The sequence below is a fragment of the Colossoma macropomum genome, unplaced genomic scaffold, assembly GCF_904425465.1.
Source record: "Colossoma macropomum unplaced genomic scaffold, Colossoma_macropomum, whole genome shotgun sequence".
Taxonomy (NCBI): Eukaryota; Metazoa; Chordata; class Actinopteri; order Characiformes; family Serrasalmidae; genus Colossoma; species Colossoma macropomum.
Genome location: NW_023494804.1, coordinates 14,067,026 through 14,083,947, shown reverse-complemented (window position 1 = coordinate 14,083,947; position 16,922 = coordinate 14,067,026). Strand labels below are relative to the sequence as shown.

General features: G+C 38.6%; 2 protein-coding genes across 2 annotated transcripts; both read left to right on the top strand.

Moving 5' to 3' along the window:
* Window positions 1-485: 485 nt before the first annotated feature.
* On the top strand, window positions 486-3,729 carry elovl7b (ELOVL fatty acid elongase 7b). The gene is made up of 8 exons (XM_036595288.1): window positions 486-545; window positions 1,386-1,472; window positions 1,829-2,019; window positions 2,490-2,570; window positions 2,657-2,713; window positions 2,816-2,921; window positions 3,010-3,146; window positions 3,235-3,729. The coding sequence occupies exons 2-8, from the start codon at window positions 1,409-1,411 to the stop codon at window positions 3,457-3,459; spliced, it is 861 nt and encodes a 286-aa protein (XP_036451181.1). The 5' UTR covers window positions 486-545; window positions 1,386-1,408; the 3' UTR covers window positions 3,460-3,729.
* A 752-nt stretch (window positions 3,730-4,481) lies between these two features.
* Window positions 4,482-14,306, top strand: depdc1b (DEP domain containing 1B). Its single transcript, XM_036595287.1, has 11 exons — window positions 4,482-4,607; window positions 6,564-6,829; window positions 6,939-7,080; window positions 7,171-7,298; window positions 7,396-7,526; window positions 7,628-7,675; window positions 7,764-7,904; window positions 9,056-9,222; window positions 9,396-9,572; window positions 11,310-11,501; window positions 12,459-14,306. Exons 1-11 carry the CDS (start codon window positions 4,560-4,562, stop codon window positions 12,621-12,623), a joined length of 1,605 nt encoding a protein of 534 aa, XP_036451180.1. The 5' UTR covers window positions 4,482-4,559; the 3' UTR covers window positions 12,624-14,306.
* The last annotated feature ends 2,616 nt before the right edge of the window (window positions 14,307-16,922 follow it).

The window sequence follows — 16,922 nt, the reverse complement described above, 5'->3', positions numbered from 1 at the left end:
TATAAAGCAAAACCTTCAGGTTTCAACAAGGAAGGAATGTCATTAAAGTTTAGCAAAGGTTAAATGGTTAGGGCTCTCTCACTTTCAGTGAAGTTCTGCTTATTTTCTACACCTACAGCCTATGAAAATGAATGACAAATGTATTTTTACCTAAATATGTTATAACATCCAACGCTAGCTAAAGCAATAGCTACAAATTAGCCATTTTATTGCTACAAGAAATTTTCACCTCAAAACACAACACAACTATCAACCATTCTTCTTCTTCTTCTTACTGTTATTATATCGAGTTTAAGGCATATCATTCTACTGTTTAGTTTAATTTAAACCACTCGCAAATATGTTTTAATTCCGGCCTATAGTGCTACAGCACATCTTCACATAGCTGAGGGAGTTTCGGTTGAAGTTTCTTCAGCTACGCCCTTGTGAGGCTGTGGGTGGAGTCCTGCGCTCAGGTGCCAATAAGTAGACTGAGCAAATTTCAGCTCAGCAAGAAGGTGAAGAGAGTGCGAGTTCAGCAAGGCGGGCGCTGGTGAGCCGTCCAGGTTTGTTGGGTCTTGATCTTTAAAGCTGGTTTTTCCTCCTCATATTTTACGTTTATCGCATTCCTTTGCTGTTGAGAGGCTAATAGTGTTCATTACGCTAGCCTAACTCGGACAGACTGAGATTTGTGTTACTTCTTAGTAGAAAGACACTTGAAAATGAGGCTGAATTTGGGTTCTTATTCGCTAACGTTAGCTTCTTGTTCGAATTTTCCCGTTCCACCTTAAGTAGTGCAGCAGTTACATGTAAGTGAATGAAGCCTAGTAAGAAGGTGGCTTCAGCTTCGCTGCTTGGTAGGAATTCAAGCAGCGAGTTTGTCTAGGGTAAATTTATCCAGAAGTTTGGAGTTTTTGGGGTGTTATGTGATGTCCACAGACGTTTTTCCAGGTTTTAATAAATGAACTCTTCCTTCATTCAAGTCCTCTGTGGTGGCAGGTGTGACGGAACAGGTAGTTAGATAAGTCTTGTGTAAACTAGGTGTAGTTCTGTAATCTGTATCTGGGTGGATTTTCAAATACTTTCGCAACGTTGTTGTGCCGGTTGTATGTCTTCCGTGCTCCGTCGTTCTTTTAGTTGTAGGCTGTGTGTGGACAGACCTGTGGTTTGGGCACTTTTATGGAACTAAAGCCCTCGTTTTCAGTCATAGTTTTGCTTATAGGCTGTAATAATAACAGAATTTGTGAAATTTCTTGGATTTTGAGATGGTTCTTGGAAATTACAGTGTGGGCTTTGTGGTTTGGTGTCAAGTTTGCTTCTGTTGGGACTGGTCTGACGTGAAGTTGAATGTCCAGTTCTTTCACAGACCTTCTTTGTGTACTAAATTAAGTTTCTTCTGTTTTCAGGAGGAAATAAACACAGTTAGAAAATGGCCTTTAACACACTGACCTCAAGTGCTGCCTTGCTTTACGATGAGTGGATGAATAAAGCAGGTGAGTTAAATCATTTTTTATATTTTCGTGTAGGGATGGGTAACATGGGATGAGGGGGAGGATATAACATCATGATACCAAAAGACATTTTCATGATCTATAAGGATCACAATATTTAGTTTATCTGTTTTCAGTGGTGCCACATTAAACTATCAAACTATGAATACAGTGACTTGTATGGATTACATTGCATTAAATCTAATTAAACAGGACTAATTATACATAATAATTCATCATAATGATAAATATGGTAATATAATTGCCTACCCTTATTTTGGTGTCTGCTAAGGGCTTCTTCAATAAGAATGTGTTTCATGGTGACTTTTCTTTTTCTTCTTCCTTCCCCTTGTACATAGACCCACGAGTTGAGGACTGGCCCCTAATGTCCTCCCCGTTTCCTCAAACGGTGATCATCCTGTCCTACATCTACTTCGTCTCAACGCTGGGGCCCCGTCTAATGGAAAACCGCAAACCCTTTGACCTGAAGCGGCCCATGATCATCTACAACTTCAGCATAGTTGCGTTCTCTCTCTACATGATTTACGAGGTAAGGAACCTGTGTGTTTTGTTCTAAACTTATGATGTGCTAGATGTTCCAGGCTCTGATTTTTGGAACAACAATGTGGTGAATTTGTCACTGAGAGAAGGGGTTGGATGTGTGTTGCTCCTTTTAATTTACTTAATTAGAATTACAATGAAGACTAGAGTTACGTTGCTTGATATTTGATGGTCCTGGTCATGCCTCAGTGTACTACAGCCTTAGGGCCACCAACTCTTTTCTGCTCTCAGTTATGACCTAGGCCTGAAGTAGATGGTCATGACTGTAATCCTGTCTGACTGCAAGAATCAGTAGTCAATAATGTATGAAGTTGTAATTGCTTGCTTTTCATTGTGACCAAAACTATGTGGGTGGGGTAAGAACATGAGCTCTTGAGGCATCAAGACAGCAAAGGTGTGGAAGGGTGTGTACCATTAAGCTGATGTAAACCAAAATGGCTTTATTTTTTTCCTCTCCAGTTTCTCATGTCTGGCTGGGCCAATGGATACTCATACAGGTGTGATATTGTGGACTACTCCAGCTCTCCTCAGGCTATGAGGGTAAGACTATGACAGGATTCTGATAGTTATGGATATATTTATCTACTTGATTCCTTGTGTAACACCATTTATGGTTTCCATTATAGATGGCATGGACCTGCTGGCTGTACTACTTCTCCAAGTTCATTGAGATGTTGGATACTGTAAGTACTGGGTTTGTCTAGTGAGTGCTTGTTTCAGAAGCATTGTTTGCATTATAAGGGTGTGGTGGTCTTTCTTAACATGAGTCTCCCTTATCTTGATAGATTTTCTTTGTCTTGAGGAAAAAGAACAGCCAAGTGACTTTTCTCCATGTGTACCATCACTCCATTATGCCCTTCACCTGGTGGTTTGGGGTCAAGTTTGCTGCAGGTAAATTAATAAGAAACAGTATGTGTATATCTTATAATTACCTTTTACACTTTTTAGAGAATCTAACTGGAACATCCTGTCTTACCAGGTGGTCTAGGAACCTTCCATGCTCTGCTGAACTGCTGTGTCCATGTCGTCATGTACTCCTACTATGCCCTCTCTGCTATGGGACCAGCCTATCAGAAGTACCTCTGGTGGAAGAAGTACATGACCACCATTCAGCTGGTAAGCAGTGTTGCCCCCCCCTTTACTTTTGCATAGGCATGGCACATGTAGCATATCAAGATACTGACGGACATCTTTTGTTTTTTAGATTCAGTTCGTGATGGTAACCGTCCACATTGGTCAGTTCTTCTTCATGAAGGACTGTCCTTACCAGTTCCCTGTGTTCTTGTACATCATTGGCCTCTACGGACTGATCTTCCTGGTTCTCTTCCTTAACTTCTACTACCAGGCGTACACCAAGGGAAAGAGGCTGCCCAAAATCTTTCAGAATGGAATGTGCCATCAGAATGGCGTGCACAAGAAGACTGAGTAAGAACTCCGTGGTCACCTAAAAGTGAAGATCCTGCAGCTTTTAAGTTGGGCTATTTCTTTAATCATTTCAGAGAATTTCACCCACCATGTTTTATGTTAAAACTTTGTGGAATGCCACCTTATCACTGGATGTATATTGCCAAACTAGCACATTTGTGGTTTTTTCACTGACAATGGTCTGGTTTGTACGGTCTTCACTTGGGTTCTGAAATGTTTATGGGGTGTACAATATTTGTTCTAATATCCCCTGTCTTGTACATAGTTATTTAAATCCCAGCATTTGGATTTTGAACCTGCTGCTGGTTGAAATGAAAACATGGGTTGTGAGAGCAGAGGTATCAGAGGTTTTTAATGCTATTGGTCTCTGAAGGGGCAGTGAAGGTTGTTTTTAAATGTAGGCAGACAAAAAAGGCCTGAAGCCCTTTCCCCAAGAAGAGCATGACTGACTACCTGATTAGCTCGAGTCCTTGCGTTTGAGTGACAAAAGTGATAGCTGGGGTTCTTTTTGAGCCTTGTCTTATTTTTCAATGTTTAATGTAAGTTTATTATGTAATCTAAGTTTTTGTTTTCTTTCTTTTTAAACAAAAAATCTGACTGAGGCATGTTAAGTTCTTCAAAGAACCAAACTTGCCAATGAATTGAATGATGGTGGCCTCTGGGGTTGCATCTTCCCTAGTCATGTTACCTTTTGTACTATAAAGTGTTTTGCATTTGTATACATTGCTCTATTTATATGTATTTTTTGTGAAATGGAAAAACTGTACCTTTTTACTGAACAAAATAAATTGTCCACATTTCCCTGAGTTTATCGACGTTTTGCCACTGAATTTAGAGAGCTGTCCCGGAAGTTTCCAGCACCACATTTGGTTTGGTGGCGTAGCTTGATCATGTGACTTCATTGCCCAATCGCGTCGCTCCAAAGAAAGTGCCCACTTTCAAAACTAACCAGTTTGCTGTGAGAGTAAATGGCATCGGATAAGCAGCGACGTAACGAGCGAGGTTAGATATGTAAGCTAGCTGTATAAGGTGGTTGGAATTTAAAATGAACCCTTTCATTTCGATATGACAAGACTAGGCTGTTAAAACTGTTATAGGAGAAGAATGGATGGAAATATGATCGGCCCGGGTCCCTACAGGGCAACAAAGTTGGTAAGTTTGCCAAGTAGAGCTGGCTAACGACAACTAGCTCGCCACACCGAGAAAATATGTCAGAGCTTCAAGCTTGTTTGTGCCCAGCTAGCAGCGAAATTTCGTTTTGTTTTAGCAGAGTACTTGATTCAAGCAGTACTTTTTATATGATTTATTTTAAGCCACGATAAAGGTGGCTAACGCTAGCAGCGTTAATATTAGTTTAACAATGAGAATATTTAATAATAAGAATCATAAAGCTACTTCTGTGCTGTGCTAAAAACACACATTGAACCCTGCTGTTAACTGCTTGGTGAAATGCTAACAGTGACCGCTCATATATCGATACGAAACTAACTCATTGTGTGCATACCTTAATGTTTAAACGGTGACACATAACGCTAGTGTACGTAACTTTACAGCAAATGCACGCGCTAGTGACGACAGCAAGACTGATTTTGATCCTGATTTTGATCAGATAACTAACCTACGTTGTTCACTCTGGAGCATTAAAGAGGAATTCCATGTTCACTACTGCATATTTCAGTCGTTGAAGTAAACACTGGTTAGATGTAGAGAAACTTGGTGATTGAGGTTTTCTTTACAGTCTTGCTGAGGGGAACTGGGTGATGTCTATAACGCAAATATAGCGATTTTATTTGCTGTCCAAACAGACGAGTGAACCTACACGTTTTTCTGAGTCTTTATATATAGTGTTGAAAATGGTGAGATGGGAATCTAAAAATAAGTTTTCTTGGAGTATTATTCTGCCTTACGACGTATTAACTCTTGCTGTGTATTTTAAAAATGTTTTAGGCCGAAATGTTATCTCAAAATTAACGGGCCATCAGGCAGCGTATTCATTATCATTTCATGCGAGAGCATTCTGGGAAGTAGCTTTGAGTGGCATTGAATTCTTCACACGTCTGGTTCCTATCACCACCACTGTGAACAATTCTGACTCTGTAAGTTTCTCTAGAACGGAGCATTTCACATCAAACCACTCTGAATGACGTTGGTTTCATATTAACATGTGAACTTTGCAAAAATCAGTGGATTTTCCCTTTAACATCAATGAGAACACATGGACTCAAGCCTACTTTAGCTAGTGGTTAAAGGGGAACGCTGATTTTTCAACATTTCTGCATAACTAAATGGTTAACGTGTCAACAAAGTCATTCAGAGTAGTTTGGTGTGAAATGCTTCATTTTAGTCAAACTTACAGAGTCAGAATTATTCACAGTGGTGGTGATGCAAACCAGACGTCTGAAGAGTTCAACGCCTCTAAAAGCTCACAGAAAGTTACATGAAGTGGGTATAAATACACTGCCTGATGTCTGATATATTGTTTTACAATAGTTTTGTGATGAAGTTTTTTGGTCTAAAACATATTTTAATCCATTTACTTTAATCAATTAATGGTGGAAGGATACATGAAGGGTGTTCTAAGGCAAAATAGTCCCCAAAGAAAACTTTTTTCCCCCAGATTGACCACTGTTTTACCATCGTCAGCTTTGTATATAAATACTCAAAAGACACATGTAGGTTCACTGGTGGTTTTGGATAGTAAATAAAATGGCTATATTTGTGTTGTAGCCACCGTGACCTCTGGTTCCTATCAACACCACTGTAAAGAAATATGAGTCTGTAAGTTTCTCTATAATTAACAACTTCGAATCAAACCACTCTAGATTACTTTGTTTACATCTCAACCTCTAAATTGTGCGAATATTTAAAAAAATCTGCCGTTTTGTAAGGCCGGAGTAGACAGACATAAAAATTTGCAGTGTACACTCCATTGAGTCTTATGGCCACAAAAGTGGAAAAATGTGTATACACATTGTCTACTTTAATTGAAGTAGGTGACAAATCCTGCTTTGTGGCAGCATTCTCCTGGGTGTCAGTAGATAATTCTTCAAAAATTGAGCAACTTTTTGGAATGATTGCTATCAGTACTTTTTCTTCTTTTTTTTTCAGTGGAATGAAACGGTCAAGCTTTTTCGTGGAGGAATGCCGCTACGAAGACACTGGGCACATTTTCGGAGTTATGATAACAGTTTCACAGGATCTGAAGGCATTGATTATCTGCATGAACTACTAAAGCGGAACCAGAATTTTGGGCCCGAGGTGACCCGTTATCAGTCTCTCCAGTTGCTGAGGAAGTTTCTTAAGAACCATGTTATTGAAGATGTTAAAGGACGTTTTGGTAATGAGGACTTTGATGACAATGGACGTTTGTACAGGTGTGGTGATGTAATTTTAACTGCTTATTTATTAATGATGTATGTTCACTTCTGTAATGATTGAAGAGCTGTATAACGAACAAAATAATGTCCTTTTTTGTCTATTCAGATTTCCACCACAGTCACCTCTCAAGCCCCTTCCTCAGCGCGTGCCTATATCACAGAGAAATTTCATTCCCCCAATCCCACGGTGGGATGACTGTGAGGAGATGCAAGGGCCCAACAAGATACCCATGAAACCTCTTGTTTTGGTGAGGGATATAAAAATGCATGAAACTCAGATGTTATGTGAGAAAAATGTATTTTCTCTACAGGACGTTATGAGTTTTTGTTCTCGTTAGAATTCAGAGTCGTGGAACAAAAGGCATAGTATTGCTATAGGGGAAGTGCCAGAATGCAAACTGATTCGGAGAAAAGAGATCACACCAAAGCATGTGGACCAGATATGGAAGTCGATGACATTAACCCAGTAAGTGTTCGATCAGAACATGCCAGTACATGTATTTTATTGATATGTTCATAGTGTGTCTTATGTTTTTCTCGTGATTAACTTTGTTCTCGGTTAGCTTACAGAGTGTTTTGGGGCTCCAGTCTTTAGATGGGGTTCTCGATGCCAAACTCTTGAGCCCAAAACACGTTGTTCATAATGTATTCAGTGTCAACAAACAAGGCATTGTCATTCTGAAGAACAAGTCAGGTGAGTAAGCTGCTGACCCCATATTAATCTGAACTAGAATATGAATGTGTTCGTGGTATCCATAATGGTTTCATATTGGTGGCATCTCTTCTATTTTACAGAGGATTTACCCCACTGGGTATTATCTGCAATGAAATGCCTGGCAAACTGTGAGTCTGAAAATATCATATTTTTGCAATTACTAATGTGTGTATATATAATTTCTAGTTAAAATAACTATTGCTTATGCTCTTTCAGGGCCAAATGGAAATGACAGCAAGCAGCCCATGTATCCTGGATTTGAGCGAGATGTCTTTAGAACAGTTGCAGAACATTTTCAGAAATTAAAAGAGCCGCTGTTGACATTCCATCTGTATGAAATCTTTGTCAGCATCTTGGGTAAGAAACAGAATACAAGGAAGCTCTTACCAACAGTGATGGTAAAGGGAAGGGTTTGGATGTGCTGTAATTTTAGCCAACTTATTTGCACAGTACTTTAAAAATGGTAAAATTTACTTCATGAAGAAAACATAATACTGCAGTACTTCTGTTTATGTGAAGAGCTTGTGTCAGCATTTGCAAAATGACAAGATTAAGTATGAAATAAGGACATTGTATTGACAGGTGGGCCCTTAAGCTAAAGTGATGGACATTTTGTTCTAGTTATATAATATTAATGGACATTTTGTTCTAGTTATATAATATTAATGGACATTTTGTTCTAGTTATAATATTAATCACCAAATCATCATTCCCAAATAATGGAACCTATCAGGCAGTGGCCTACTTAAAGGCAAAAATTATATGGTTAATGTTAAGTTGTAGCAATAGTTTGGCAAAAAAAATCTAATTTTCATGATTTTTCCACTTACCTCAAATGCAATCGATCAGCCAAGACATGTGGTGTCCACATTTTGCTTGTTTAGTTTAGAGCTGGAGCTGGAACTGCTAGGCTAACATTGCTAACACACATTGGAACTCAATAGCCATGCCAACCATTTCCATAAACGCCAAAAATTTCCAAAACTTCTCTCAACTCCCCCAAACTGCATCCAGGGTTTTTTTCAGGTCACACTGACAAGTTGATGTGGTTTAGAATAATGTAAGACTTGTGTGAAGTTTAAAAAGAAAGAAAGAAACAAAAAAAAAACGATATGCAACTTAACTCTCTTGCAGTAAGCAAGCCTTAGGTATTACTGCCAACGCCATATACCTGCATAATGACATTTTGGGGTAACAGGAAAATCGTGTAAATTTGATTTTTTGCCAAATTGTTCTTTTAAATGGAACAGATGTCTGTGACTGTAGTCTAACGGCACTAATGCATGTATAAGTTCTATATTAGTTGTTATAAGTTCTGATGTAGGTGGCCTTCCAGTAAAAGTGTTACCAATATTTTTGTTTCAAAAATAAAATTTGACACGAATGTTATTATTTCTTAGTTTCTTAACCATACTTAAAGAAAACTGGGCTGTGTAGTGTTGCTGAACATGCACTATTTAACACTGGTTTGCAAACACATTTTTTCTTCAATCCTTCCCTCTCCTCAGGACTTCTTCCAAGAGAGCAGATTGCGGTCGAAGCGCTGCAGGTGTGCTGCCTCCTCCTGCCGCCAGCCAACCGTCGCAAGCTGCAGCTGCTAATGCGCCTGATGGCTAAAGCCTGCCATAACCATGCTCTCCCTCCACTCAATGATGCCATAGGAACTCGCACCCTTGTACCTCATTTTCGTATTTCTTTATAGTTAAAGTTGAAGTATTTGTGTATTGTCTGTTTATTTTCCAAATTCCGGAGGTACTTGTTGATTAATTTCGACTTATTTGCAGTTTTAATAGAACTGTTCCTTTTCATGCTCTTGTTTTTCTTTTCTTTTTTTCCGCTTTTTGGCAGATGGTCCAGACCTTCTCCCGCTGCATTTTATGTTCTGCAGATGAAGTGGATTTGGATGAGCTGTTGGCTACCAAGCTGGTCAACTTCATGTTGGACAACCATGAGAGTGTCCTGAAGGTCCCTGCTGAACTGCATAGATCTGTGGAAGAACATTTGTCCCATCTGCGAAGGGCTCAGGTTAGCCACATGCACAGGCACATGCGCACATATTAAGACTATTCTAAACTAGTGCATATTCTAAAGTATTGCGGCACCATTTAGATAAAATATTGTATTGTGATTCTGTTGCTGCATATTGCAATAGTGATATGCCCCAAAATATTTCAAAAACACAATTGTAAACCCTTTGATGTGGCAAAGCTTCACAATCTTTTATGAAAATTACGTTTCTTTGGATCATATGGATGCCTCGTTTCATCAAAAAAACCCACTAAACACTCAAGTAACATAGTGATTGGTTAAGATGCTCACAGCACACTATAACTGTGTCTGTGATTGCACACAGAGCTTGTTCACATATCTCACGCTGCAATATCAGTAGTGCACAAGGTAGTATAAGTTCATTAGTTCCTTATCCCTTCATAAGATCTAGACGGTCTATAATGCAGCTTCCCGTCTTCTCACTAAAACAGCTTTTACATGTTGGTATTAAAAACTCGTTGTTCCATGCTGGTACACACCCAATGGCAGCATGCCGCCATGCAAACGTTGGCATGGTGACAGCGTCACAGGCAGAATGGATGATTTATCAGAGGAGAGCTTTGGCAGTGTTGATTGTTTACTTAAAAAAGAAAAAGCAGGAGGATGCATTGGAGACATCTGATTCCACCACCGCAGACAATGGCAAAAGTTGGGAAAATTTAACTCCTGACAATGTTCCGCTGCCCTCTGCTGCTTTCGCTCTGTTAAAACAACTGATAATACTGCCGGCCATGTAAATTCAGCATAAAACCTGGTCCTGGCATCAGATTACACCTATTCCCCAAAACCTCCACTGGTTCCTTGTAAAGTATTGCATACACTTTAAAGTTGTTTTGCTCACATAAAAACCCTCGATAATCTTGCTCCTCCTTTGGCTGCATTCAGACGGCGGAGCATATTCTGCAAATATGCGCAGAATGTGCAACCTGTGAGAATTCTACCCGTGAGATGTTTTGCAAAGCAGTGAAGCAGATATTTATGGGCGGTGCTATGGGTGGAATGTTTAATATCACGTCACACGAAATAAAAAGCGTTGGCTGAAGCGATGAGCTGCATTTTTGTCTACTTGTACTTTTTGTAAGTGTACTTTTTCGCCATGTTTTGGTTTCGCACATGCATGGAAACAGTGTTTTAGGTCATTGTAAAGGAGCTTTTGGAAAATGCTCTCCATGCTGGAGACTTGCTGTTTTCTGTGTTTTCATGTGGATGGATGTTTCTGAAAACAGTGACATCACACGCATACTTCTATTTTACAGTTGGCAGACATTCTTTATGGCCCTGCATGTCTGACATGACTAATAACTGGGCTTCTTTTTCTTTTGCGACCATGCAAACTAATTAATTTGTCTTTGCCTTATCTTCAGAGGAAAAAATTATTTGAAAAACAATGCAAAGTTCTTGTAGAATCAAACCCTACATAACAGCATCTGGACTACAATGTAGGATTTGTTCATGCATTGTTCCATTATTGTTTCTGCCCCTCTAACACGGAGTAGTATTAGCGTTTCTGAGGGCATTGCAGAAAGCATCTTGTGACAATCTTGATAAAAGAAGATAGCGTAGATGTTTTATGTTTAAAAGAGGATTGTGCAAAAGGAGGAATAATCCTTGTGTGTTATTGGTAGACCACTGGCGGCACCTTTTTCTTTTCTTTTAGTTTATTTGAACTCTATTGATCGCATCAGCCTGCTCACATTGTCTTGTTTTTAACAGATAAAGTATGCAGGTGCAGACACAGACTCAGCAGTGGACTCCCCACTGCACGCTTACTGCAGGCAAATCAGCAGGGAGGAGTTTGAGGAGCAGAGGGTTACAGCCTCGCAGAGAGCTATTGTGGAACTACTGGAAGGCATTATTCAAGACAAGTTGATGTCAGCAAAGGACAAGAAGAAGAAGTTAAAACAGGTGAGATGGTGATTTGCAAGTGTGGCCTTTTGGAGCCTATGACATGCTGCACATGTGTTTCACTAAATTACATTATTATCATGATTATTTTAAATATTACATATTTAATACATATTATTAGAGTTATTAAATTACATTAATTAACTGTTGACATAAAACCAAATTTTAAAATCCAAAACATGATTGGATTTGAAGCGAAGCTTCATTTGCCACAGTGAAGAAGCTCAGATGATGATGATGATGATAATGATGATAATCATAATAAGAATAATAATAATACACACACACATATGTTTTCTAAGCCGCTTATCCGTCTGGGTCGCGGGGAGAGCTGGAGCTTATCCCAGCAGTCATTGGGCGGAAGGCAGGAAACACCCTGGACAGGTCGCCAGTCCAGCGCAGGGCAAACAGACAGACATATACATTCACACACACACTCACACCTAGGGGCAATTTAGCATGCCCAATTGGCCTGACTGAATGTCTTTGGACTGTGGGAGGAAACCCACACAGACACAGGGAGAACATGCAAACTCCACACAGAAAGGAACCTGGTCACCCGGCCAAGAATCAAACCCAGGCCCCTCTTGCTGTGAGGCGACAGTGCTACCCACTGCCCATAATAATAATAATAATTGAAGGTGTAAGGATAGAAACACACACACACACACATATACACATATCTTCTAAGCCGCTTATCCTTCCAAGTCACGGGGGGAGCCTAAGGATAGAAACATTAGCTATCTATTAATTATAAAAAACCTTGAGGATGAGGCTGCACCCATTACAAAATATCATTCAGGCCGCTGGTTTATGACTGTAATCAGAAATGTGGAATGTTTTTCCTGCACTAGTTTCTTATTTTGTCATTATGTTACATGATGTTAAACAAGAACCACTTTAATACTCTTGGTTTAGCTTGGCTATATTTTAATCTTCAATCTTTTTCTGCCTCAGTTCCAGAGATCCTATCCTGACATCTACCGTAAACGCTTTCCTACACCTGAGAGCGAAGCCGCAGTGCTTCCAGAGAGGCCTCAGCGGCTCAAACCCCAGCTGATGTTCCTAACACTAAAGAAGCCTCTGCAACCCTTCCAGAGGAGCTGGAGTTTTCGCGCTTGAAAATATGGTTGGTTCTTCATGAAGACGCCAAGTGTTGTAAGAAACTGTCTGCAGGCTTAAAAGAGCTGATATGATTTTCAGCCTGTTGTTTTTAAAATGTAATGGTTTGTTTCAGGCATGTGACATAAAAACCTGCTGCAGGTGTTGACCACCTACTTGCTGGTTTGTTTATTTGTCATCCCTTTTTTCCTGATAACCTTACTTTCAGTAAAATCCAGTAAGTGTTACAAGCTGGACATTAAGACAAAATTCAGTTGATTAGCATCTGAGTACTGAAGCTCCTGGCTAATACTGGCATGTTCCATTTTTGGAATAGACTTGGGGGGAAAAGGACACTGGATTTGAAATTCATTCATTTGACACAACGTAGTGTGATCATACTTTCTGTCTCAGTGAAAAGCCTTATATGTCTGTGTTTTTCAGACAACATAATATTAAACTTCAGTTCAAATACTTGAATCCTGCATAAAAGTATAAACTCACCAGCCTTTTTATTAGACACCCTTGCCTTGTAGCTCCACTTTGTACAGTTAGTAAATGTAGCCCATCTGTTAAAACAGTTTGTAAGTCATCCCCTAACCTTTCATTAGTGGTTAGTTTCTGACCACAGAGCCGCTCTTGGCTGGATATTTTTTGGGTGGTGGACCACTCTCAACCCTGTAGTTGATGTAGTCTGAGTTGTACATTTGGAAATTGGATCTTCAAGGTAGGTGGGCTTCAAAGTGGCCAGTGAACAAGGTTGGTGTTTCTAATAAAGGATAAAGTGAGTGGTGAGCGTATACTTACCTGTATACTAGTTAAGTTTTGGGGAAAACCCATCATTTCATTAGAAATTCTATTTATAAACACTAAAGCTGTATCAGTAAGAAATCATTTTATACTGCAAGGTCTGTTTATATTTACGACGTTATTATTTAGAAATTGATCCTTTGTTCTCAATTCATTGAGTTTTGGAGCATTTAAGAATCTTTTCGTGTTGATCTGGTTGTAGATTTTTTCAGATTAAATGGTACAGTGTTATTTTTTTGGTTACTCAAACAGTATCAGTAATGCTTTTTAGAATGATTTGTTTTTAGATGTTTGCCAGACAAAGAGGCTACAACATCATACTGCACTCAAAACATGTCAGTGACATCTGTAAGGTCTGTTAATGTCATAATACATAAAGCTTACAGGTTAAGGCTAGATAGGATTTATCTGCATATTGCAAACACGCCTACTTCATTTCAGGCGAAGATTTGATGTGAAATTGCATTGTAAACTAGGGGTGGGCAATATGACAATGTTTATCATTAATATGGTAAATTGTGTCATTACATCACTATGCTTTTTCTGAGGATATGGTGGATATCATCAGTACTTCAATAACAATGACTATTTTTTGCAGTGCAGTTCAATTAAAAATCACTGTGCTGAAGTTTGTAAATTTGGCTTTATTTGTTCGTTTTTTGTCTTCCAACTTATCCAACCTCAGAAAAACTAAATAACTTGTATTGTGACAATCTTGAAGTATTGAAATATTATATTTTGCCACATCACCCACCTCTATTCTATTCTATAATGAGGTAAAGAAAGATTTCAAATTGCCCTTAAAGTCAAGTTTAAGATTTTTAAATTTTGTTTATTTGAGGTGATAAATAACATGTCTCACTGTGTATATGTTTGTCTTCGTGATACATAGAAATGCTGGAGTTACTGTTACTGTCTAGAATGCTGCACGTGATCATTGCTGGAATTATGTGAAAATACATATTGAAAAGAATTTCGTATGAAAGTGTGTCATTTATTTTAACGGCAAAGTTTTTATTATTTTTCAAAACAAAAAAAGGATCTCTATTGAAACTATATTCTACTGTATCTATGAAACCATATTGAATTTTTTTTTATATTTAAACCTGGACATAAAGAGTTTTAAAATTTTAAAAAATGTTACTTATGGCAGTTAAAATAAAGACATGTTTAAAACTCTCCACTATTCCAGGATTTTGTACAAAAAGGTCACATAGTTGTGTTTTGTCTCATTCCTTCCTTTGAAATGTTCCTTCAGACTTTCAAAGATTATACCTTTTCACTTAGTTTGTTATGCTGTAAAACTTTGTATTAAATTGGACTGCAATTTAATGGAACGCAAATTAGAAGCATTTTCACCAGTGGTCTCAGACTTTTGGACCCCACTGTCTATAACAATACACTATGATCTGTGCTGGAATTACAGTATAATCAGTTCTCAGTTTAATCTGTCATAAATGTCAGATTTAATCTGTTAAATGTCAGCTATTAAATTGACCTAGTGATGTCCAGCATCCTGAATTATTCACACATAATCAAACTTTTCACACTGTGGATTGGAACAAAGATCACAGAATAGTTCACTATTTATCACCTAGATAATCATAATACTGTGATGCATTTGGGAAATGCAAGAGCAAATTTGTTTTCATGGTATTTCTAATTTTCAAGTGTTTTAAGCACAACTTTCCATCATAAATAGCACACACAGATCAGAGAAGATGCCTCAGCTGTTATCTTTAATGAGTAGCTTGACCTTTTCCAATCTAATATCTTGCAAGTTAACTGCTAACTGTGTTTGCTGCACTCGTACAAATAACTCCAGCATACTCCATGCCCTCCCACCACGAGTTCCTGTGAACCACCATGCTACTGACGTAAGAAACGTCATTACTGACTCCAGCAGGGGCCTTGTTCGTTATCCTTTGAAAGGTGGCAGGAACATTTTTCATCTGGAAAGGAGAACTGTGCCGTGATATAATGAATTATGAGTCATAAAGACTGAAATTTTCTTTTTTTTTGGTTTGACAGTGGCACCTGCAACAAGTTTAGGTCTGCATGTTTGGTCTGTGCAGTGTGACACCCTAGACTTCTGCTAGCATGCTATCTCCATATGCTCTGATAGCATTCTGGCAATGTTACTACTATGTTCAGTACTATGACAGTTCAAATCAAAGTGCGTCATTGTGAGAGACACTAGTGCTGTTTCGATTCTGGAAATTCTGGAGTCGACTTTCATTCCAGTTGATGGGAACTGATGTAGTTGATCCCAAGAGCAGTTTCCACAAAATAGTTTTCTTAATTTTTGATTCCGAAACCTGAATTTCCTGTGAAATTATGAGTAAGACTCATATGAACAAAGGCCAAAAATCACTAGGAGAATTTCAACATTTTGGTTATGGTTGGCAAATCCGAATGGCTCTGCGACAGTTTTGTATTACAGTGTTTTCAGGTTACTGCTTTAGACAAGCAGTCAAATCTGCCCCTTGTGCGTGTGTGGATGCTATTGCACACATTACAAAGCTGAATGTTTCTGTGAATCTTCTGTTTTTACCATAGATATACAAACATTTTGGTTATTATCCACTTTTTCAACCATATTTAATATATATACAATTTTTTGCTAGAACAGGCAAACTCGAATGTCACTATGTGAAATAGAATCAGAAGTTTGTAATTGACTCCCAGTCCTAATTGACATCTTCTGATTGCAATATAAAGGCAATACCCAGACTGCATAGGAAACATTAGTCTTTGTAGAACTTTGCTTTATGTGCGTTGTGTCAGTTACACTTACAGTATATGCACATCAAATCATTTGATTTAGCGTGAACATTTGGGGCATTTTTTTTTTTACCACAGGTAGATTGTTGCTGGTGCATCATGATGTGGCTGTTTTACATGCTGACATTTTGAAAAGTGACAAAGATGCTCCTCCAACTCCCTGTGCTGAATTTTTCAACTGGGCACAAATGAAATGAAGCCATTAGTGTTTTAGCAAGTTTATATGCTGCAACATGGCTGAGATGTGGAGGTTATTTGGACCGACTGCTAGTCATACACTATGGGCCAGTTTCCTGGACAGCCTAGTCATTGATTATATTTTCCTTTCAATGGAAAACCTCATAAATCCTGTGTAGTCCAAGCTTATATCTTAAGGCTTAAACCCTTCCTGGGAAACCGGGCCTACATATCTTAAAGTTTGTATATATCTGCTCATAATTTTTCTTCTAATTCGTTTTAATATTGAGTGTGTTTACGTACACTTACTAATCCAATGTCTCATGTCTGTCCAATGTCCAAAATCAGATTTTGTCAATAATTAGTTCAATGTGTTTACCTGCTTTTGGGTAATCAGATAATGGGAAGACTCAGGTCTACAGGAGTAAGGTAGTAATCAGATTTCTGCTTTGCAACCCGCCACTCATAGAATGAGACATGGCATGAATGCAACGTCAAATGTCATGCTGTGGGTTTTTTTATAAACATCAACACTTTAGTGGAAAATAT